The following is a 23,964-nucleotide window of genomic DNA, read 5'->3' on the forward strand; positions in this document are numbered from 1 at the left end:
CAGCAAAGGGAAACCAGCTCAAAGGCAGCCATCTAGTTGCAAGGTGAGTTCACTGTAATTGCATGTTGTGAGTGGCTGTTGCTTAAAAACAATGAATTTACACCCATTACTCCCAGCGTCAACTTCAGAACGATTTTATCATGCCCGCTTTTGTGCAGCTAAGCTGCAAAATGTGCGCTGTGACAGACTGAAGCAGATAAAGAACAAATTTGCATGTTACTGGGTTGCAAGAGTCCTTTGATTGTTGGAAAGGCCTGATAATGCTGTCAAGAGCTCAGCAGACTGAGCGGCAGCCCAGATGAGACGCACCAGATCTGCACTCAGTGTAGCTGACAGCAAACGATTTAGAGTCAGCATGGAATCAAAGGGTTGGAAATATCTCAAGTAAAAATGTTAAAAACACAAAGAAGCCTGCATCTTGATAAGAGGACATCAGTGAGGAGAGATATGCACAGAAAGAAAGACGACGACCTTGAGTTTATAAAAATGCTACACGTCTCGGAATTGTAAAATGCCTAAAACGTAAAGAAAATGGGCAGCTCAAATCAGACTTCAAGCTAGGAAAGCCTGAAAGTTGTGTGCTTGCCACAGCTGAAGAAGAGAAAAAGAAGCAATAGCTAACTGCACGGATTATTATAGAGATTACGTTTCTGTTTTCAAGACCAGTCATTTGCTCGTACAAATGAGCCTAATGACTTAAAGCACCAACACACATAGTTTCTGCTGTGCACACCTCCTTGATGTGAAATGCAAGACTCAAAATACAAAAATAATTTTAGGAAGGAAAAACTGATTAGTGGCAATCACCATCAGGACAAATCTTGCTATTTGAAAAAACAAAAATATGAAATGAAACCTTAAGTAGTAGTATTAAATAATAAATCAGGGTGGGGTACAGTGGCTCACACCTATATTTCCAGCACTTTGTGAGGTCCAGGCAAATGGATCTCTTGAGGTCGGGAGTTGGAGACCAGCCTGGCCAACATGGCAAAACCCCATCTCTACTTAAAGTACAAAAATTAGCATGGCATAGTGGTGTACACCTGTAGTCCCAGCTACTCGGGAGGCTGAGGCTGGAGAATCGCTCAAACCCGGGAGGCAGAGGCTGCAGTGAGTCAAGATCTCACCATTGCGCTCCAGCCTGGGCAACAGAGCGAGACTCCGTCTCAAAAAGGAAAAATAATAATAATAATAATAATAATAATAATACATTTGCTGCATTGGAAAATAGGTCTTCAGCAAAGCATGCTATGTAACGTATCAATAGGGAGTAAGCTAATGGTTCTTCTCAAGGAAAGACTGCATCTTCTGTCAGCATTTGATGTGTTTCAAATCAAACTCCAGTTTCTTCACTTACATTTTTCCTTTTCCTTTCTCTCCATAAAATCAGTGACTACCACCAGGTCTGTAGTATTCTTCCAGAGAGAACCCCAGAAAAGAATAGCAGGTAGACATAGCTGGAAAATCGAAGCCCCAATTTTCTGACAAAGAAAACTAGCCAGAATAAGCAAGTAAATTACATGTGCACGTGTTTCTCTTTAATCTTTACCTGTGTATTTCCCCAGAGGGGAAAGGTTTATAAAAACTAGAAAGAGGCCATGTTTTCTTTATCATTTGAGTTTACCAATCACCTAATATAATCCACCGTGGGCTCCTAGTTTTGAAAAGCAAATTTTCCACACCAAAGGACATCTTCAGACACTGCTCACACCCACACCTGAGTTCAAATATTTATATATAGTTTTAATACATGGATCCAACATTTGTTTTAAATACTTTCCCCAAATTTTCTTGATGGCAGTTTTTAATAGAAAAAATACGTTCCCCCAATTTCCAGCTGCAATGTGATCATATGAACAATATTTAACTAAATTATATTCTGTGTGTGTTTGCCAACCCTAAAAGCGTTTTTGCCCAGTGGCCTGAAATGTTCCTCCAAACTTTTCTGGCTTACTGGTAAACATTTAACATTTCAAAATAGATTAAAAGGGGAGTTGTGAGAGCCTATGTAGGAAACTGTTTCTTTCTAAATATTGGGCTTTATCTGTTCTGATTTCTGAATTCATGGCAAATCTTCCAGCCTTTTTTTCCACTCTGGGTAGGCAATCAACCACGGTCGAGGAAAATAGCTTTAAGAACTTTACTACATTGTGCAATTTTCTAATAAAACACAAGAGGGCAGGTTTTGCTTTACTGTAAGCCTAATTCCACTCCCCTAGTAATCAAGATTGGTCATTGGGCTAATTGCAAATTCAGAAAACCTCAATAACATACAAAGTGAAGGAGTAATCAGGGTGCATAACTCTGGCAGTGAAATCTGTTGTTTTAATAAAGAAGGCCAAGCTCAAGCATCTCTACTTAGCATTATTTACAACCAGTACAATTATACTTGGGAGGCACTGTGATGCTTTTAGTTTGTTTACAAACTGCCAAAAGAGCAGAAAATGGCTAACAGAATGACCAAATTCAGTCATATTAGATTTAAGAAGTCTGACTAAAGTTGATGCAGCAAATAACATAAGTGGGTTAATGGTTTCTACCGAACAGATGCAGCTGTGGTGAACATTTATACAGAGCATGCAAGTATTGAATAGGAACCTTGTTTTTAGAAAACTCTAACTTATAGTTCACAATATTCTTGCATATGGTTTTCAAGATTTCATTTAATGACCTGCCAAAGCAGAATTAAATTCATGAGGGTTTTTTTTCAGCTTGAACTGCTGTTACGGCTTAAGTCGAAGTATTGTCATCTTTGGAGAGTTTCTAAAAAAATTGCTGCTTGAGTCCATCAGTGTGAGACAGGCATTGGTTTGCCTGACTAAATAATTTGCCCACTAACTCCTTCCACTGAAACAAAGCTTTTAGGATATCAGACAGTGGAGGATCCTAAAATGGCATGTGTGAAGACTTAGAGGAGAGGTAGGTGGAAATCTTAGCTTTCTATCCTAGTCCCTAAAAGTGGTAGAATTAAGGCCTACCAAGAGTAGGAAGAAGATGCATCTGGAAAGAAAATACGCCTGAAGAGTGTCTCCTTGTGTTAGGTTGCACAGCGTATAATTCCACCTAGCATATGTGCAATTCAAAATCCGAAGGATAGGTTGTGTGGTAACTTCAAGGCAGGGATCTTATGTTTTCTCCAGTACATCTTAAAACAGATGTCAGAAGCTCTGAAAGAAACGTTCTACTTTGAGATTAGTTTATTCACTCATTTATTCATTCAAAGAATATTTATAAATCCTTATCCTCAGGATAAGTAAGGCACTATAGAAATAGGAAGAGCTTCAACCTCAGATTTTGCCATTGCATTACAGATAGTAATTACCTCCCACTAGGGGTGAATTGGTTCATTTATGCACATATATCAACCACCAACATTCTCTGAGTACTGAAGGCAAGGTGCTTTGATATAATGACTGTGTAGCTGTACAGAGGGGTACACAACCTGACCTTTAACTTCAGGTCGAGATGTGGAAGCAAACCTCACATAACCATTGCTACATTGGTTCTAACTTTCTTCTTCTAGGGGTCTCCAACAAATTGACCCATCTTGAAGGCTTACCTGGGGGATCACCAAGTTAGCTGCTCCAGGACCTCTCTTCCCTGGTCGGTCACTTGAAGTAGCCGCCTGCTTCCACCCCAGGATTAGTCACTGGACTGTGGGGATATCAAAAGTAACTTCGCCTGGGGAAAGGCTGGCTCTCCTTTTCCTACCTGTTCAATACAGATTCAGAAAATAGCAATTGTTTGGAAACTCACCAGAAAATAGCATATCAGTTCAAGAGATTACTTTTCAGACTGAGGTTATGTATTTTACATGTATATATACTTCAATATACATGTTGAGTGCCCAAAAGATGGGAATTGATGCACACAAAAAACAATAATCCTCAAAACATAAACAATAATCTGTAAAACAACATTTATTTTTTGTTTCTTTTTTAGTAAGTTTTCTACTTCTTAATAATGTGAGATTAAAACTAGTCACTAAAAGTATTATAATTAACAATGTTAAATCGTAAGCAAGATACAAATGTCAATTTTAGAATTAGAAAGGAATTTAATGCACAAAGGAAACATGTTATTGCATTTTACCCCATTTCTGAATGTTAGCTTTATAAAAATCATTTCTATTAAAATCATATATGCAGTTTTTCTAATACTGAAGATATAAGCATAAAGTGATCTGATCATTTTCTTCAAGGATGAATTCTTTCCCCCATCATTGAGAAATATAGCCCACAGTATTTGGTGACATTTTCTGAGTTTATTTGCATGATATTCAATGTAAGTAAATACCAACATTTTATTCTGTTGGTTTATGCTACCTTAATATTTCTTAAAACGTGCTCATAATTGATTTATTGTAAGGTCAGAAAATGCTAGAAAATTGTATTTCTCTTACATGAACTACAAAATCAGGAAATGTTCTCAGGAAGACATTATAAAACATAATAGTTATAAAAAGTTGCCCACACTATAGATAAAAGTAGCTAAGTATAACTGATTACTATTTTTCTACCTAAGATAGATCTTGCTTTAACCAAATCTTATGAGAATACGGTATATGAGAATTCTGATATACCTGACAGATAAGCTAGAGGTGGTTATTTGCTTTATGAAATTATTCATAATAGTTCACCTATAAAAAGCAGTTTTTCCTGGTGCTTTTAATATATAATTGAATACATAACTTTTCAGAAATATATATACCATGCACAATTATATCTTCATTTTAACAAATTTCTCTTTTTGTTTAAAACCAAGATTTAAAAATGTGTTCCCCAACTGTCCTGAGCTCAGAGCATAAACGTTCCAGAGTGGAGCTTGTGAAAGATACAGTGCTGTATTTTCCATGAATATTGTTAATGGCAGGAATTGAGAGGTATGCATGTGGTTGAAGCTAAAAAGGCCAAGCAGGGCTTTACCCCCATGAAGGACTCGGGGCTATCTTGATCTTCACCACTGAGCCTGCTCTCAGATGCACCTGTAACTTTATGAGATTCAAACTCAAATTCAGTTCCAACTGGGCTTTGTCCATTTCTCTGGCTTTAGCAGTCCTATTGCAGGGGGAAAACTGGTTCTTGGTGAGTCTTGCACTCTCTAGGCGCCCTTTATGTAGAAGGCAGCTCCAGGGACCTCTTAACACCCATTCTTTACAGACATTCATTCCAGTAGAGAGGGACCCCGACAGACAAGCCACGCCCTAGAACTTCAGTTTCACTCCTGATGCACAGAAACCAGATATGAACAGATGAAATTTGTGTGGAAATCTCAAGAGCCATTAACTTCTCTGAAGTGGGGTCCATCCTGATAAGTCTGAACATCGTAGTAAAGATTGCCTCATTCTTATTTCTCATGATCTAATGATTGCATAGCAGAATATAACCACTTAATTCTGAATTGCCATGTTTCGTACAGATGGTTTGCTTTCAAATAAGGCTTAATTGGTCAGCATTCGTAAGAAACTGTGAGTATACTGCAACATTAATGAATCTAACATCAATGCTTAAAAATAAGCCAAGTGCATTATGTGGGAATAATTTTTCATCTGAGGCTACCTAGTAAAGAAATTGGTTCAGGATCAGCCAAGGAGACCTCAGACTAATAGGACTCAGGTCAAATTGTCTCATGTTCAGGTTTATAGCCTCGCCAGCTTTCAGTCAGCCTTTCTTGGAAAGAGTAATTCTGTATTTGTTATAGGTTTACAGTAGTATATCAACAAACCAGGAAGCTCTATGATTTTATTATCTTCTCTATTTATCACTATAGAATCTATGTGTATCTAGCTATTGAATCCTGTAATATAGGTCTACTGTTTAAAACTGCAGATTTTAAGTAAAATCCGTAAAATCTAATTTACACAATAGAGCGGAATTGATCCTTCATTTAGTCATTTTCTGTCCTGTAAAGAAAACAAGGCTTATTCTCATCTTCTAAGCTGGAGAGGAAAAAGATAGAGGACAGAAGAAAAAGAAGCCCAAGGAAGATAATCAGGAGGGTGCCTAGAAGCAGAGATGTTTATAGCTTTAAGGGATCTTGGAGATTCATCTAGCACCTACCACCTCCCACCTCCACGCCATTACCAATAAAGACACTGGGGCTAAGAAAGATTGATGCATGGTCTTGGCCAGGTCTCAAATTGCACTGACCTGCAAATTTAAATGACTCCTCCGGATCAATGTTTTGGGATTTTTTTGTTTGTTTTTTAAAATGCTTTCAGAAAAGGAGGAGGCTTAATCAATATGGGGGATTATTATCAGATATCACAAACTGTCAGGTCTACCTTTATTTGAAGATAGAGGTAGCCTCAAGCACGTTAGTTTGGGTTTGTTAAACAAGCAAGCAAAGTGGAAACTACAGCTAAGCATCTTCTGAATGAGATCATCATCACTATAGAAGAACCTATGGCAAAGATCTTCAACTCAAGAAGGAACAGTGAGGATTAGTTCCTTTATTGTCAGGGTCAGAACTATGGGTTGGCCAGCCTCTTCTCTTAGGTAAGTCAAGAGCACCCTAGGCTTCTTCTGTGTATCTCTTGCTGCTTAAATGTGTCTCCATTAGGGGTGTATATCCTTTTCGAAGTCTTCTATATTGAAGAAAAGCCAGCAGCACAAAAAGACCAACCAAAGCCACCAGCGTTCCCATGACCACTGAGAGGGTTGTGGGCCAACCTGGAGTTTCTTCAACTGAAACTAAAGCAGAAGAGAAGGGTCTACCGTCAGCATTTTCATCAGCTGAATACTTTCAGAAGAGAAAAAGAGCAAGCGCACTTGGCTTTCACATGCTTTTGTGTTGATAAAGCAAAACTACTCTTGCTAGACTAAAATTTATCTTCTCCTTTCTCACCATTTATCATATCCACAATTGTTTTTCTTGGGGAAGTCGGAAATGGCATCCCATTACTTAAATACAGCTTATTGCATTTTAAAAATTTGTTACAATAAATGCTTATGCAGAAGAAACCCTCTAAGGAAGAATGTAACTACTTTTGTGAGTTAGAAACTCATTTGTAAAAGTGCATGCTAAAATGGCATCTGGGGAGCTGCAAAATATACAACCCTCGGGTAGAGAAATTCTGCTGTTGTCTCTACCTTTTCTATAGAATGATAAGCCTGTGAGAGGGATCAGACTGGCTGTTACACTAGGAGACATTCAATAAACAAGCAGATATTTATACCCATTTGAAAAGTTGTGAATAAAATGTCAATCTCCCACATGATAAATCCAGTCCTCTACTCAAACATATTTTATAAGCACTCTTCCACAAAATCGGTGGATTTCATTTTTGGGGTTTTTTGTTTGTTTGTTTTGTTTTGTTTTAAGACGGAGTCTCGCTCTGTCACTCAGGCTGGAGTACAGTGGCGTGATCTCGGTTCACTGCAACGTCTGCCTCCCGGGTTCAAGCGATTCTCCTGCCTCAGCCTCCTGAGTCACTGGGATTACAGGTACCCGCCACCATGCTCAGCTAATTTTTGTATTTTTAGTAGAGACGGGGTTTCGCCACACTGGCCAGGCTGGCCTCAAACTCCTGACTGCAGGTGATCCACCTGCCTCGGCCTCCCAAAGTGCTGGGATTACAGGTGTGAGCCACTGCACCTGGCCAAATTTCATTTTTAATATACGTATGCCTACTTGTCATTTATTTAAAAAATTATATTCTCTTTGGCCAACTGTTCTTAATTTCAGCTCTTCTGAATTTTTCTATAGCTTACACTCACCTAAATATAAGATTATCTTTCTAGTCCTTTTTCTGCAATCCCCCGGGAAGTCCTGACCTGTCCTGATGGGATTCCTCCCAGAGGGTTTTGATCTGTCTCCTCCCGCTTCAATCCAGCAGCACCTATTGCCGACTTCATCTTCTTAAAACACAGATATTTTGATTCTGCCATTTCTTTGTTCAAGACCCAAAAATGGTTGCCTTTTGCTTTTGTCCAAATCATCTGGCTAGTTTTTTTAAAAATTATATTTTAGAAATTGTGGTAACATACACGTAACATAAATTTGACCACCTTGAAAATAGTAAGTGTTGCTGAGGCTGTAGAGAAATTGGAATCCTTGTGCACTGCTGGTGGGAATGTAAAACGGTGCAGCCACTATAGAAAACAGTATGGGGATTCCTCAAAAAAATGGAACAAAGAATTACCCTATGACCCAGCAATTACACTTCCGGGTATACCTAAAAGAATTGAAAGCAAGGTCTAGCAGAGATATGCAATGCAGTGACATTATGTACATTCACATTGTTGTGCGACCATCAGCACCATCCATTCTCAGAACCTTTTCATCTTGTAAAACTGATACATTGTGCCCACCAAACGGTAACTCCCTATTCTCCCCTCCCAACCCCTGGTAACCAGGGGTCTCTGTGAATTTGACTATCTCATAGTCTCATATAAGTGGAGTCAGGCAGTATTTGTTTTTATGTCTGGCTTATTAAACTTAGCTTAACGCCCTCAAGGTTCATCCATGTTGTGGCATGTATCAGAATCTCCTTCCTTTTTGAGGCTGAATAATATTCCATTGTATGTATACGCCACCTTTTGTCTATTCATTCATCCACTGATGGACACTTGGGCTGCTTCTACTTTTTGGCTATTGTAAATGATGCTGCTATGAACATGGGTGTGCAAATATCTCTGCCAGATCTTGCTTTCAGTTCTTTTAGGTATACCCGGAAGTGTAATTGCTGGGTCATAGGGTAATTCTTTGTTCCATTTTTTTGAGCAATCCCCGTACTGTTTTCCATAGTGGCTGCACCGTTTTACATTCCCACCAGCAGTGCACAAGGATTCCAATTTCTCTACAGCCTCGGCAACACTTACTATTTTCTATTTTTTTGATAGCAGTCATCCCAATGGGTATGAGGTGGTATCTTACTGGAGTTTCTGCCTGGCATCTAAGGCCCTCTGTACCTAGGCTCTTTCATAAATTTGAACTTGATTTGACGTAATCCTCTGCCCAAGCATCCCACTACAACCAGGCTTGAAAGACTCAAGTCAAAGAGGGAGAGATTGAGCTCTGAAATCATCTTGATTGCTTTCTAGGCCGAGACTTTGGGTAGATACACTGTACAGGGACTAGCTGGATTTAGAGATTATTCCTTGAGGCAGGCCTGTTTACTTCATTGGTTAGAAATTTGAAACAACCATAGGGAGGCTTTTTATTAATCCAACTAATTCAGAGAGAATTGTCAAGTCAGGTGTAGAAGTAGATAGTTCCTTTAATAAGATCTATTAAAAACTTTCAGTTTTCTAAAACAAGAGTCAGCTCATTAGTGCCTTTCTGATGTTTTTAAAGGCTCGTTTTGCTAAATACGCATATGCTAGAAAAATGGTCAATAAACCTAACTAGACCTGAAAGCTTCAGTTAAAGGTCTTGGTTTACATTAAAAAGAAAGAAAGAAAGCTAGTTCCTTTAGAAGATGAATGAATCACCCATTTAGAAGTTGTGTTAGTTACCTGGCAGATCAATGGCATAGCTGTAGCCAAGTTGGTCTGCGGTTAAAAACAGTTCTTCATTCGTCACTGGAGGGAAGAAAGGAACCATGTTGTACATCCGATTGTGACCAATAGGGGCCAGCTCCTGAGGCCAGGCATCTGCAGGAGGATTAAATCTTTTCATCCACTCATCAAAGATGGCGTCAGTAAAGGAATGAAGAACCTGCAAGACAGTTGAACACAGCGTTTAACATGAATCAGTCTGTTTCGATCACACCAACCTGACTGCAGCTTTCTCTAAAGTGGAATAACTTCTTCTTGACATGGGATCTTCCGTATACCCATGTGTGGAATACCGCCCTCTGTATAGCACCGTGAGGAAGCCCAAATCAACTCATATAGAGTGACCATGATGGTGAGGCTCAAGATTTCAGGAAGAAAAACAGTGAAGTTTTCAATGATGTATGAACCTCTCTCTCCAAGCAGGATGATAAACCGCTTTGTCAAGGGTGAAAATGAAAGTTCATGTTGGATTTAACATTGGTTGCAGATTGAACGTTGGAGGCCTTCAACATATATGTGTTAACTGTGAAATTTTAAAAAAGGCAAGTATGATAAGATACATGTTCTAGTATTGAGATGATTTGGTTTAACAGGAGAGAAAGAAAAAGTTGCATTTACAGGTTGAGTGTCTGAAATCTGAAAATTTAAAATCTAAAATCCCCCCAAACCTGGCACTTTTTGAGTGCCAACATGACACATGAAGGCATTGCTCATTGGAGCATTTTTGGATTTTTTGGATTTGGGATGCTCAACTGGTATAATGCAAGTATTCCAAACTCTGAAAAAATTCAAAATCCCAAACACTTCTGGTCCCAAGCATTTCAGATAAGTGATACTCAATCTGTATCAATATTATAATATAAAGGAACAGGAAATTTTCCTCGCCAGGAATACTCTTCTGTCTACTCATTTCATAACCTCTCACTTGAATTCTTGCTGTTATGCCAGCAAAAGAAAGTCTAGAAATGTAATGTACAAAGTGCTCATTTACATTTTCTCAAGGAAGCCATTAAAATCCTTTTAAAATATAGCAATTACTGTATGTTTTGAAATATTAAGAGCAAAATTTGCACATTGATAGACCTGATTTTGTAACATGATACAAACTTGAGAGTTCGTCCCATCTCGATGGTGGTGGTTGGAGTTCCTCACTCCTTCCTGGACGATAAGTTCAAGGAGCTCAGGGGCAATGTCTTTTTCTCATCCCCCCACCCTGCCCGGATCCCCAGAGCTTGTCACCCCAGGGTATCTCACATGGAGAAAGGGAGGTACTTATTTCAGGAAATACTTATTCAATGTATTCATTCCTCCATTCACCACTGTACCCTGTACCTCATTTATAGCACTGATCAAATGATACTATAACTTGTTATTTATGTATCTATGTCCCCTAACAAGATCCTAACTCCTTAAGCTCTAAGATAAGGACTTTTCACCTTTGAAGTCTCAGGCTTAGCATACAACCTGGACGAAGTCAATGTTTACTAAGTATGTGTTGGCTGATGACAGTGTCATGCAGCTTTATTTACATAAACAGTTTGTGCAAATAAACAGAGTGTCTAGGGATGTACAAAAATATATTTTCCAAAGAAGGCCACACAATGTTTCTTGACTAACATGCTTTTCTAGAATCTTGCCACTCCTTCATTGAAGGTTGGCTTCAACTGGCCTTCCCTTGAAACTTGGTGAGTTTCTGACTCTTTTATAACCAATAAAATGCAGCAGAAGTGACATTTTGTGACTTTCAAGGTTAAATCATAAAGTGTATTGCAGGTCCTATCTTATGCCTGAGCCCTGACCATCAAATAAGCAGTCCAGCTGTCCTGAGGCAGCCATGCCGTAAGGAAGCCCAAACCAACTCACATAGAGTGACCATGATGGGGAGGCTCAAGATTTCAGGAAGAAAAACAGATGGTGGGCCAGTCCACAGCTGCTCCAACACCTATCACCATCTGACTGCAACTGCACTGAAAGATGCTAAGCTAGAACTGCCTAGTCAAGCCCTTCCAAAATTCCTGACCCACAGGAATGGTAAGAAATGAAATGGTCACCTTCAAGCCATTGAGTATTTGGGTAATCTGTTCTGCAGAAATGGATAAGCACAACAAAGGAAAAAAGCCTGAGCAGAGCCTCACAGGCCCATGGTTACCAGCATGTGTAGGGAAGGGAGTTCCTTGGTCCCCTTCTCTCTCTCTCTCTCCTCTCTCTCTCTCCCCCTTTTTTAAGACACAAAATTCAATAGAAATTTTGTTTGTGGTTCTTACATTCTCAGTGTGAGCTGAATTGGGACCTGCTGCCCCATGCAGAAGTGGCCCATTCCTGGAGGCAGGGGAGAAAGGGAGGGGTGAAATGGGAAGAGCCCCATTCTTCCTCAGCATTGGAAGGCTAGAGATGCCGCCCCATTCTCCTGGGTTCCACGAAGGAGAACAGATGGAATGTCAGGTCTGAGACTTCTCCTCCACACTGCTGCCTCCTGGGTGGGAGGGGAGCTAAGAGATCCAGACAGAATAAGAAGGCAGAGGTGGTGAAATGGGGGTAGTGATGCGGCTTGAGATGAATAAAACACAGCCTGTGGAGCTGATGATCCAGGATCACCGAGGTCTGTAAACCTCAACAGTGGACACCAATAACATGGCATTGGGAAGGTAGGGAGGTATGATCTTATCTTATTAGGCACCTAGCACACAGCACCTTTCTTGTAGGAAATTGTTATTCAATGGTGGTTATCACTATGAGTATACCATCAGTACTATTATTATTTTAACTTGGAACAAGGACTTATGGAAGAAGAATGAAGGAATTTGCATTTTGCAGGTGGGTGGGGCCTGCAAGCACCTCTGAAATCACACACATTATGTACATATAGCCAATGAGGAACTGGGCATTTAGGAATGCATGTGGCACATGCCTAGTGCTTTTTGATAAGTAAATTAGTGAATATTTATTAGTGTTTGCTCAATTACCCATAATGACATATTGAAACCTCAAAACAGCCTGATTTGGTGAATATTATTTGTTTGCTCAGGCTGCTGTAACAAAGTACTACAGACTGGGTGGCTTAGACACCAGGCATTTGTCTTACAGTTGGAGACAGTGCCTCACTTCTAGGCAGCTAAAGTCCAACACCAAGATGTCAGTGGGGCTGGTTCCTTCTAAGCACTGTGAGGGAACATCTGTTCCAGATCTCACTCCTACCTTCTCGGGCCTTGCTGACAATCTTTTCCATTCCTTGCCTTGTAGATCTCCATCTTCATCCTCATGTAGTGTTCTCCCTGTGTGCAGGTGCCTATGTCCAAATTTTCCCTTTTTATAGGGACACCACTCACTCTAGATTAGGGACTTACCCTACTGTAGTGTGACATTTTATGTTAATAAACTATATCTGCAACTATCCTATTTCCAAACAAGGTGACATTCTGAGTTATTAGCTATTAGGACTTTGATATATGAATTCTGCAGGTGACAATGCAACCCCTAACAGTATTATCCTGTTTTATAGATGGGGAATAAAAGGCGCAAAAGTGTTAAGTGACTTGCCTAAGGGCACACAGCTAATATATGGTAGAGTAAGAATTTGAACCCAGGAAGTCTGGTTCTAAAGTGAGAGTTCTTAATCCACGTACCCTGCTTCCTCTACACCAGCACTCCCCAACCTTTTTGGCACCAGGGACTGGTTTTCAAAGAAGACAATTTTTGTGGACCGGGGGCGGTGGATGGGAAGGGAGATGGTTTTAGGATGAAACTGTTCCACCTTGGATCATCAGGCATTAGTTAGATTCTCATAAGGAGCGTGCAACCTAGAGCCCTCTCAGGTGCAGTTCATGATAGGGTTTGCACTCATGAGAATCGAATGCTGCTGATCTGACAGGAGACGGAGCTCGAGCAATAATGCTCGATTGCCTACCATTCCCCTGCTGTGCAGCCCAGTTCCTAAGAGGCCACAGACCAGTATGGGCCCGTGGCCTGCTTGATACCGCCACACTGTAGTACAACCTTCAGGACCACCTAGAATAAGAAAAATTGATTTTGAAGGTGTATTCTCAAATCTTAACAATGCAGAAAGAGTATAGTTTGACCTATGAGTCCTAAACCAATCATGAACTTTTAGATAGCGCCTGAGTTCAAGTCAGGGATCAAATTGTGATGATAGAAAGAGACAAGAGACTATCAGGACATAAGGAAGATGCAGATGATGCAGATTCAGTGCTGTAAGAGGCAAATAACTTATAGAAAGCATCAGAATTCACCAAGGGAAAAATGTAAATAATAAAGGAGAAGACAAGATTCTAAGGCAATTAATAATCTGGAGAGAGAAAAAACAAGGGGGGAGAAACAATAAGGAGTAATTGAAATTGTAGCTCTCAGGAGGGCTATAAAATGTACAATAAATGTTCTAGTAAGGCTGCACACAGTGGCTCATGCTTGTAATCCCAGCACTTTGGGAAGCTGAGGCAAGAGGATCACGTGAGAGGTCAGGAGTTTGAGACCAGCCCCAGCAACAGAGTGAGACTCCATTTCTACAAAAATTTAAAAATTAGCTAGGCATGGTAGTGTGTGCCTGTGGTCCCGGCTACTTGAGGCTGACATGGGAGGATCACTTGAGCCCTGGAAGTCAAGGCTGCGGTGAGCTGTGATTGTACTACCGCACTCCAGCCTGAGTGATAGAGCGAGATACTATCTCAACAACAACAATAACAACAACAAAAACAAAGCTCTAGTAAGAACAATATATAGAGCACCCAAATTATAGAATGTAATTTTTTTTTTTTTTTTTTTTTTTTTTTTTTTGAGACGGAGTCTCGCTGTATCGCCCAGGCTGGAGTGCAGTGGCCGGTTCACAGCTCACTGCAAGCTCCGCCTCCCAGGTTTTTACGCCATTCTCCTGCCTCAGCCTCCCGAGTAGCCGGGACTACAGGCGCCCGCCACCTCGCCCGGCTAGTTTTTTGTATTTTTTAGTAGAGACGGGGTTTCACCGTGTTAGCCAGGATGGTCTCGAACTCCTGACCTCGTGATCCGCCCATCTCGGCCTCCCAAAGTGCTGGGATTACAGGCTTGAGCCACCGCGCCCGGCCAATTTTTTTTTGAAAAGACTGGTATGCACTGAGAAAACGCAAAGAATCCAACGAACAAAATGCTGCAAGCAATAACATATCTGCAACCTAAAAAGAGAAGTAGTACAATCTACGGAATAAGTAGTTTTGTTAAAATTGTGGGCATTATTCCTCAATAAGATACGTTGAATTGCTCTTGAGAAACTAATTGTATCTTTGTTAAATACAAGTTAAAAATGAGCTCAGTTTATATCTCTGTAAAAGGTCAAATGTCATTTGCGGGTAGGAAGCAGAAGCAGAAGTTAAGTAAAGTGTATCATTGGGCCGGGCATGGTGGTCTATGCCTGTAATCCCAGCACTTTGCGAGACCAAGGTGGGAGGATCACCTGAGGTCAGGAGTTTGAGACCAGCCTAGCCAATATGGTGAAACCCCATTTCTACTAAAAATACAAAACATTAGATGGGCGTGGTGGTGTGCACGTGTGATCCCAGCTATTCGGGAGGCTGAGGCAGGAGAATCACTTGAACTCAGGAGGCGGAGGCTGCAATGAGCCAAGATGGCGCCACTGCACTCCAGCCTGGATGACAGAGCAAGACGCCATCTCAAAAAATAACAAACAATAAATAAATTTGTATCATTGGTGCCTTTCATCTGCTCGAGGGCTACATGGCTATGTTTTGGTATTAGAAATTGAGTACTTCAGAAATGAGGTTCCAAATTTTGGCATATAAACCTATCCTATCTTGTTCCAACAAAATGAGGATAGGTACAGAAATTGAAAAAAAAAAAAAAAGTAAATTTCAAAGTAGAGCCCATATTGAAAAAAAAAATTGTGATAACATGGGCTTTGAAGGTAAAGATTTTTAATGTAACCCCATGCAGAAGAAAGTAATCAACCAAAAAATATTGTACCTGCAGGATATAGAAAATAAAATACAAGGAAGTGTGCATTCTTTTTTCAAGACCATTGGAGGATAAAGTTATTATCAAAGGGCCTTAGCTTAAATGACTATAAATTTGGATTCCCACCACATAGATGAAATAAGAAAAGTGTCTGCATCTGGAGAAAGGACTGGAAATATGAGGCCGGTTGGGGGAAAGATGTGTGTAAATCATTAAAGACCAGCACACCGTAGTTTTCACCACTTGAGTTCATAGGTTACTGCCCAGAAGGCATCCTTTGTCATCAGACTGGATCCTACTGTGGTGACATGCTATGGCTCTGGTACTCTGAGAGTCAGAACTAAGTGACAATTCAAATGTGATCACTTAAAAGCCACATGACAGATATAAGCACACATAGGTCCATATGGGAACTCTAATTTAAAACTTAAAGTAGAAGGCATACATTAAAAAGTTGGTTTGGAATTTTTAAATGAGAGAATTCCTAATGGCAACTCCTAAAAAACATATTTCATCATGCTTGTTATTTTAGGGAAATATCTATTCTTGTCTTGTTCTACCAAAGATTTGAAAACAAATATAATTTGGATGTTGGTTTCACATTGCTCTAACTAGGCCATATGTAATAGGCATGAAATAGTTAAACAACACCAAGCCTCTATTTAATTAACTAAGCTCTGCCACAAGGAGGAGGGTACTACACAGAGAGAATATTTCAGTAATAGACAAGAAACAATCTCCTATGGACTCACTGTGTTCCCCTCCTCCCAACAAATTCATATTTTGAAATCCTAACCCCCAGGGTGATGGTAATAGGAAATGGGGCCTTTGGGAAATAATTAAGCCGTGAGGATGGGGTTCTCATGAATGGAATTAGTGCCCTTACCAAAGAGACCCAGGGAGCTCCTTCTCCCTTTCAACCATTTGAGGACAAGCAAGAAAATGGCCGTTATGAGCCAGGAAGAAGTTCCTCACCACACACTGAATCTGCTAGTGCCTTGATCTTCAACTTCCCAGCCTCCAGAACTGTGAGAAATAAATGTTGTTTAGGCCACTCAGTCTCTGGAATTTTTGTTTTGGCAGCCTGAATGGACACAATCATGGAAGGAAAAAAAAAGATACTGGAGCAATAATAGCATCTTCCAGGCTGGGCGCAGCAAGGATGGTGCTAAAATTTTCTCTCCCTATATCTCCCTATCCATTCTTTTATAGCACCCTGAGCAGGCAAAACAGAAAGCATTTCTCAGGTATTTTGGAGGAGTTATATCGGGAACACATCCTCCCACATAGACTTGTATAATAGCCTTGTATACTATATGTGTGTAAAAATGTACACAATATACATTGTATATAAGCTCTAACAGCATGCATACAAAAAAAAAAATCAAGAGAATTAGAAATGCCAATTCTAAACCCTTTAGGAAAAAAAGCTTGTTCTTCAAGAATTGAACTCTGAACAGATGCAGAGGACTACAGGAAGATTCTGCTAGCTCAACTTTAAAAGAAGTGACCAGCTCAACATGCATATAAGCTGACATTACAGGTTGGAGAAACAGAACCAAGGTGATGCTAGAAGAGATTCTAAATAGAGACTAAGCTACCTCTCAGGCCATTCTTGGCTACCTAATCATGAAAACTCTAGGAGAGAGGAACTCAACTCAATGCTAGAACCATATTAGATTTGTATGTAAGTTGTGGTTTGTCATTATATTCATACTTTATCAAGAATGAATTGGATGTAATTCATAGGTTTAGTTCTTCTCAGTAGAGTATGCATTTATCCTTATAAAGTCTAGAGTTGAAGAGAACCCATTCAGGTAACATTTACCACCTGTAAGATTAAAGAAAACAAGCCAGCCCCCAGCCTAGCCCATAGAAATCCTGCCACCCTGGGGAACCAGAGAGGGGTCCAGCCACCCTCTCTGATACCTCAGCTCTTACAAAACTCATCAAGATGTTATGCTACTTAGGAGGTAGTAACTGTGTACCTGCTATTTAAAAACTAGTATTAAATAAGTAAATGTGACATTTAAAAAGCATAAATACATGCTCACAATAAAAGCAATGACTCTGTCATTTCAAAAGCCATGCAAAATTATTCAGATCTGCCCTTCACCAATTCATGTTAATTCCTATTAATATGACCTAATGGGACTTAATATCCTCAGCTATAATGAATGCAATTGTGAAGAGATTGAGTTAAGAATTGTCTAAACTGACAAAAGGCAAAATGGTAGTTGAAAGATTGAACACAGGGAGATTTTTTAATAGGAAACTTTTCTTATAAATCTCTGCTTAGCCACTTACTGGTTGGTGTGACCTTGACACATTTCTTAGCCTCTCTAAACTTTATTTTCCCTGTGTTTAAAACAAGAAGAGTAGTTTACTATATACGGATTTGTTCATTTAAGAGGTGGGCTTTGCATGACATCTCACATAGGAGCTGTCACAGAATAGATTTACAATAATAAGACACTGTCCTCACAAAAATGTACAGAACTAAGTGTCAGGTACTGTTCTAGAGGTTGAATATGTTTTCAGTGATCACATTCTTTTTCCATAAACTAATAAAACCTACAAAATACAACTTTACATGACCAGAATATTAGGTTTTCCAGGAAAATAAAATATTAAAAGAGAATGTTGTATTTTGTTACTCACACAGAGAACAAATTACTTTCACTAATTTGTTTTGGATCTTTAGGGTTATTTGTTTCTTTTTCCAGAAGTCATGATCACAAACAAGTTATGAACAGACAGATCACAGAAAAGGAGGTGCAAATTGATTTTTTTTTTTTTTGAATGTCTGAAAAGATGCTGAACTTCACTTTTTTTTTTTTTAAACAGAGTTTTGCTCTTCTCAACCAGGCTGGAGTGCAATGGCGCAATCTTGGCTGACTGCAACCTCCATCTCCTGTGTTCAAGTGATTCTCCTGCCTCTGCCTCCCAAGTAGCTGGGACTACAGGTGCCCAACACTACACCCGGCTAGTTTTTGTATTTTTAGTAGAGACAAGGTTTCACTATGTTGGCCAGGCTGGTCTTGAACTCCTGACCTCAGGTTATCCACCTGCCTCGGCCTCCCAAAGTGCTGGGATTACAGGTGTGAGCCACTGCGTCTGGCCTGGCCTTCACTTATAAGAAAAGAAATGCAAATTAAAACTTGTTAAAATGCCCTTTCGCCTATCAGGTTGACAAAGATGAAAAAGTGTGATGACACAGGGACAAAGAGCATAATGAGAGGGAATGATGGGGGAACTGTGGCTCTGACACATAGGTGAAACACAGTATTAGGAGGGAATATTGTCCAACCTTCTAGAGGCAATTCTGTAACATTTATCAAATTTCAAATGCATTTTTTTACCCTTTAAGCCAGGGATTCTATTTTCTTTACTTAGCTTACATGTTCAAGGACGTTTGTTGTAGCATTGTGAAGTAAAAGATTAGAAATCACCTAAATGTCCATCCATAGAAAATAGTTAAAATCTTAAATTTAAAATTAAAATAATACATTTCAGGATAAATCCATGTAACAGAATACTATACAGCTATACAAAAAAAGAATAAGAACGCCCTTTGGAACTGAAATGATTTGGAATACGTTTTTTTTAAAAAAAAGTGCGGGGAAGGCAAAGGGACACAGGGGTCTATAATATGCTACCATGTGGATAAATATATAAACATATTTGTGTATTTATAAAATATATCTGGAAAATTAGAAAAAATGGTATTGTTTGCTGGAAGGTGGTAGTGATAATATGGACTTCGTTTTGTACATTTTATATTTTGAAACCTCTATGTGCACTAAGATTTTAAGATGAAAAAATTTAGAAAACCACACAATGACCTAAAAACTAAATAAATTAAGTGATAATGGGATATCATATGTAATAGGTGCCTTATACAGATGGTCCTCTGTATCCAATTATAAGTAATCCAGACATGATTTAGAGTATACAGAAGGATGTGTGTATCTTATATGCAAATATTATGCCATTTTATATAAGGGACCTCAGTAGCCACAGATTTTGGTACCCATGGTGGGGGGTCCTGGAACTAATCCCCTCAAGATATTGAGGGACGACTATAATTGCAACTGCATAAAACATATGAGAAGATGAAAAGAAATAAGCAAAAACATTGAGATGGAATTACAGGCATTTAAAAACTTTTTTCACCAACATTTCTGTAATTATAAATAATATAAAAATCATAAAACCACTAAAAATAAAAATTTCACATAAAACAATGTTAATTTTTCAAAATGTTAGTCTAATTATGATTTTTCATATTTAAAGTAAAGCAAAATGGATATATCTTTAAATGCTTCACTCTTGGGAAGAAAAAAGCAATGCCCTATTGATACGGTTTGGCTGTGTCCCCACCCAAATCTCATTCTTGAATTATAGCTCCCACAGTTCCCACATGTTGTGGGAGGGACCCAGTGGGACATAATTGAATCATGGGGGTGGGTCTCTCTCATGCTGTTCTCATGATAGTGAATAAGTCTCATGAGAACTGATGGTTTTACAAATGAGAGTTTTCCTGCACAAGTTCTCCCTTGTCTGCCACCATGTAAGATGTGCCTTTCACCTGCCACCATGACCATGAGGCCTCCCCAGCCACGTGGAACTGTAAGCCCATTGAACCTCTTTTTCTCTGTAAATTACTCCACCTCGGGTATGTCTTTATCAGCAGCGTGAAAACAGACTGATACACCTATCCTTCTTTTTTTTACATTTCAACTAAACTCACTCTAACACAGAATGATTTATACCTGTAATTGTGAGCTTTTGATTTCACTAACTTTGTTGTAGCCTAGAACAGCAGACTCAGAAAGGCTCTTACAGGGTTAACTTAGGGTAGTCCATCAGCTATGTGTGGTTTAGAAATTCATTTTCTCCTGCTGCATATTTCTAAATTAATGAACCTATTTTATACACTGATGAGTAATAAGACTATTGTATGTTGTATTCCATTTAGAATGTCAATGCACAAGGAGGAAAACAGGCATGAGCTGTTTAGTATTTATCATGGAAACTATGGACCCCCCCCCCCCCCCCCAGTCACTGAGGAATTGAAGGAACTTAGAACTCACCAAATATACTTTCTAAAAGGATAACATCCAAGTATACGCTTAAGAATAGTATCTTTAGGAATTGGAAGGAAATTACCACTATGTAACATAGTTTCTTTCTTGGCATTTAAACAACTTTAAGTCTGTTGGTTTCCTTTTTTTTTTTTTTTCCTTTCTGGATTATATCTAAATTTAATATTGAAGACAGCACTTAGCATTTCTCTGGCCTAATCTTATTTTCCATGATAAATGTGTGCATTTGCCTCAATTACCTTAGGAATTACTAGAGATTGCTTTGGAGTTTTTCCTGCACTTTAATGTTCTGCCTTCTTTTCTCATTATTGTGATCACATACAATTTTGTAGCTCTATTGCTTGAAGAGATTTCACAAAAAATAATTTTAATAAATGTCATGTGCAATATATTTGCATGAATTGACTCTTGAATTTGAAATTCCAGAAGCTATAACTCTGTTAACTGAAATGCTTTAACCTGGATCTCAATATGTGAAAAATCATTTAAAGCTGAATTGGCTTCAGCATAAAACTCTTTGAAAATAGCCTGAAGTAATTGTGAGTTCTGGAACTAGTGCCAAAACATTATTCATTCTATGCCTTTAACGAAAGACTGTGGCTTTTTGCTTATTTGTATATTACACATACTACTAAAGAAAATAAAATTTTAACATTAAGTACATTAAAAGCAACGAAGACAAAGATGATAAAATGTCTTATATCTCTGAACCACGTTAAGTCATGGGATTTCTCATCCATTAAGTTACAATGTGAGCTTCCACCCTAAAGCAGAAGGAGAAATATGACTAAAGGGATATCCCTACTACAGGCCAGCTATGGTGGCTCACCCAGTGCTTTGGGAGGCCAAGGTGGGAGGGTTGTTTGAGGCTAGGAGTTCTGAGAGCAGCCTAGGCAACATAGTAAGACCTCATCTCTACAAAAATAAAAAGTAAAAAAAAAAAAAAAAAAAAAAAGCTGGGCATGGTGGTACGTGGCTATAGTCCTAGCTTCTTGGGAGGCTGAGGTAGGAGGATCACTTGAGCCCAGAAGTTCGAGGCTCCAGTAAGCTATGGTCACGCCACTGCATTTCAGCCTGGCAACAGAGAGAGACTGTCTCTTAAAAAGACAGAGAGAGAGAGGGAGGGAGAGAGAGATTCCTACTATCCTTACTACAAACTAATACAAAGAAGAGCAGTGAATCCTTTACACCACAGGCTGATAAATTAAAGCCTGAGGGCCTAACAGAGCCTACAACCTATTTTGGTAAATAAAGTTTCATTGCAACACCACATTCATTTGTTTATGCATGATCTATGGCTGATTTCATGCTACAGGGGCAGAATTCAGTAGTTACAACAGAGAACATCTGGCTCCAAAGCCCAAAATATTTGCTACCTGGCTATTTACAGAAAAATGTTACCAATTTCCATCCACTTAGTGGGCTTGTTCAAAAGAAGGAGATAAGGTTTAGCAATCCTGGAGACTTGGGATGCAGAAAATCAAATTACTAGCATCACTTTTAATAGGAGAGAAAGAGTTGGAGTATAATCCTTAATTTATCAGAGGATTCTGCTGTTCTACTTATAACATACTGGAGTACTGGATAAGGAGTACTGTGACATTTTTCCTTATGAATATGAATTGTATGTATAAATTGTACAGTTGACAATGTATGCTTTAATAAATACTTAGAGACGTATAGTATAGATAAATAGATGTACGGATGTATGGCTGAGAAAGCAGACACCAGAAATGCTTGGCGTAAGCTATGGCTGAGACGACAGCCAGAAAAAATGATCTGAACCATCAAGTTAGAATCATCGAACAAGGCAGGCATTCTAGAGAAAAGCAAAGATCGCTGTGGCGGCATCACAGATAAGCCCCCATCTTGTTAAATAAGCCCCCACCTTGTTAGACCATTAATTCAGACTTCTGACAACCCTTTCATTTATTGCTACTATGCAAATATGAGGAAAGAAACATTTTTTCAAAGGAAAGAACAACTTTACCAACTAATTCCATCTCAAGATTTCTTGAAGCTCACCTGACTATGCTTTAACCTCTCTAGGAGCCCCAGAAAGCTACTTCACACCCATCAGGCAAGCTTAGAGTCACTGAAAGCTATACCTTCACTCTCCCTCTTCATAGCTCCTCTTTTTGTACCTGGGTTGAGTAACAATAATAATCACCTGTGAAATACTTCTGACATTGTGCTTATTAGTAAAACGTCTTAGGGCATGACTATCTGCTTTGGAGAACAAGATAAGAAATCTTAATTAAGGTTTGAAAATCTAAACCTAACATATGGTTCTCTAATTCTGACCATTATAAAGCACGTTATTATTTTTATAACATTTGTATTGTACTTGACAGGCTCTAGACCGGTTTCCTGTTGTCCTAATCTACTAAGAATCACTTCACTGAGTACATTTTCACCGCCAGATCGGGTCGAGACCCACACGTTGCAGAGTGGGAAGCAGAAGCTCCATGTGGTTCAGTTACATTCCCAAGATTGCCCTGGTCTGTATCAAGTAAAACTGATTGACTTCTAATCAGTCATGAAGCCTCCCAAAAGTCTAGAAAAACAAAATTCCAGCTGGGCGCGGTGGCTCACGCCTATAATCTCAGCACTTTGAGAGGCCGAGGCCAGAGGATCACTTGAGGTGAGGAGTTCAAGACCAGCCTGGCTAACATGGTGAAACCTTGTCTCTACTCAAAATACATAAATTAGCCAGGTGCAGTGGCACGTGCCTGTAATGCCAGCTACTTGGGAGGCTGAGGTAGGAGAATCACTTGAACCCGGGAGGTGAAGGTTGTGGTGAGCCAAAATTGCACCACTGCATTCCAGCCTGGGCAACAGAGTGAGACTCCATCTCGAAAAAAAAAAAAAAGAAAAGAAAAACAAACTTCTATAAACTGATGGTTTGATGATGCATTATAAATGCTATATACAGACTGAATTATGTTCCCCCAAAATCCATATGTTGAAGCCCTAACCTATAATGTGACTATATTTGGAGATAGAGCCTAGAAAGAGGTCATTAAGGTTTAATGAGGTCAGAACAGTAGGGCCCTGGATTAGTGTTATCGTAAAAAGAGGCAACAGAGTTTATGCTCTCTCTCTCTCCACTATGTGAGGACGCAGCTAGAAGGCTCAGGAAGAGCGTCTTCACCAGGAGCCAAATCAGCTGGCACCTCGGTCTCAGACCTCCTGGCCTCTAGAACTGTGGGATATAAATTTCTGTTGCTTAAGCCATCCACTCTGTGGTCTTCCGTTATGGCAGCCTGAGCAGACTAAGACACATTGCTAAGATTAACATTAAGGCGAGGAAAAATCTGGAAAAAAAAAACAGAGAGTCTCTGGATACCATACAATCTAACTGAATAACAATATAAACTCAAAATACTCGCAAAATAAGA

General features: G+C 39.3%; 1 protein-coding gene across 2 annotated transcripts in view; it reads right to left on the reverse strand.

Annotated features, from left to right (window-relative positions):
- Nucleotides 1–4,019: 4,019 nt before the first annotated feature.
- Nucleotides 4,020–23,964, reverse strand: part of DCT (dopachrome tautomerase) — a 66,925-nt gene continuing 46,980 nt past the window's right edge. For both annotated transcript variants that reach the window (XM_073014434.1, XM_007960686.3), the window contains exons 7-8: nt 9,459–9,660; nt 4,020–6,692 (exon numbers count right to left, since the gene is read on the reverse strand). In XM_073014434.1, coding sequence (XP_072870535.1) covers nt 6,514–6,692; nt 9,459–9,660 — 381 coding nt within the window. In that variant the 3' untranslated portion in view covers nt 4,020–6,513. The remainder of the gene's footprint in view (nt 6,693–9,458; nt 9,661–23,964) is intronic.

The sequence above is a fragment of the Chlorocebus sabaeus genome, chromosome 3, assembly GCF_047675955.1.
Source record: "Chlorocebus sabaeus isolate Y175 chromosome 3, mChlSab1.0.hap1, whole genome shotgun sequence".
NCBI lineage: Eukaryota > Metazoa > Chordata > Mammalia > Primates > Cercopithecidae > Chlorocebus > Chlorocebus sabaeus.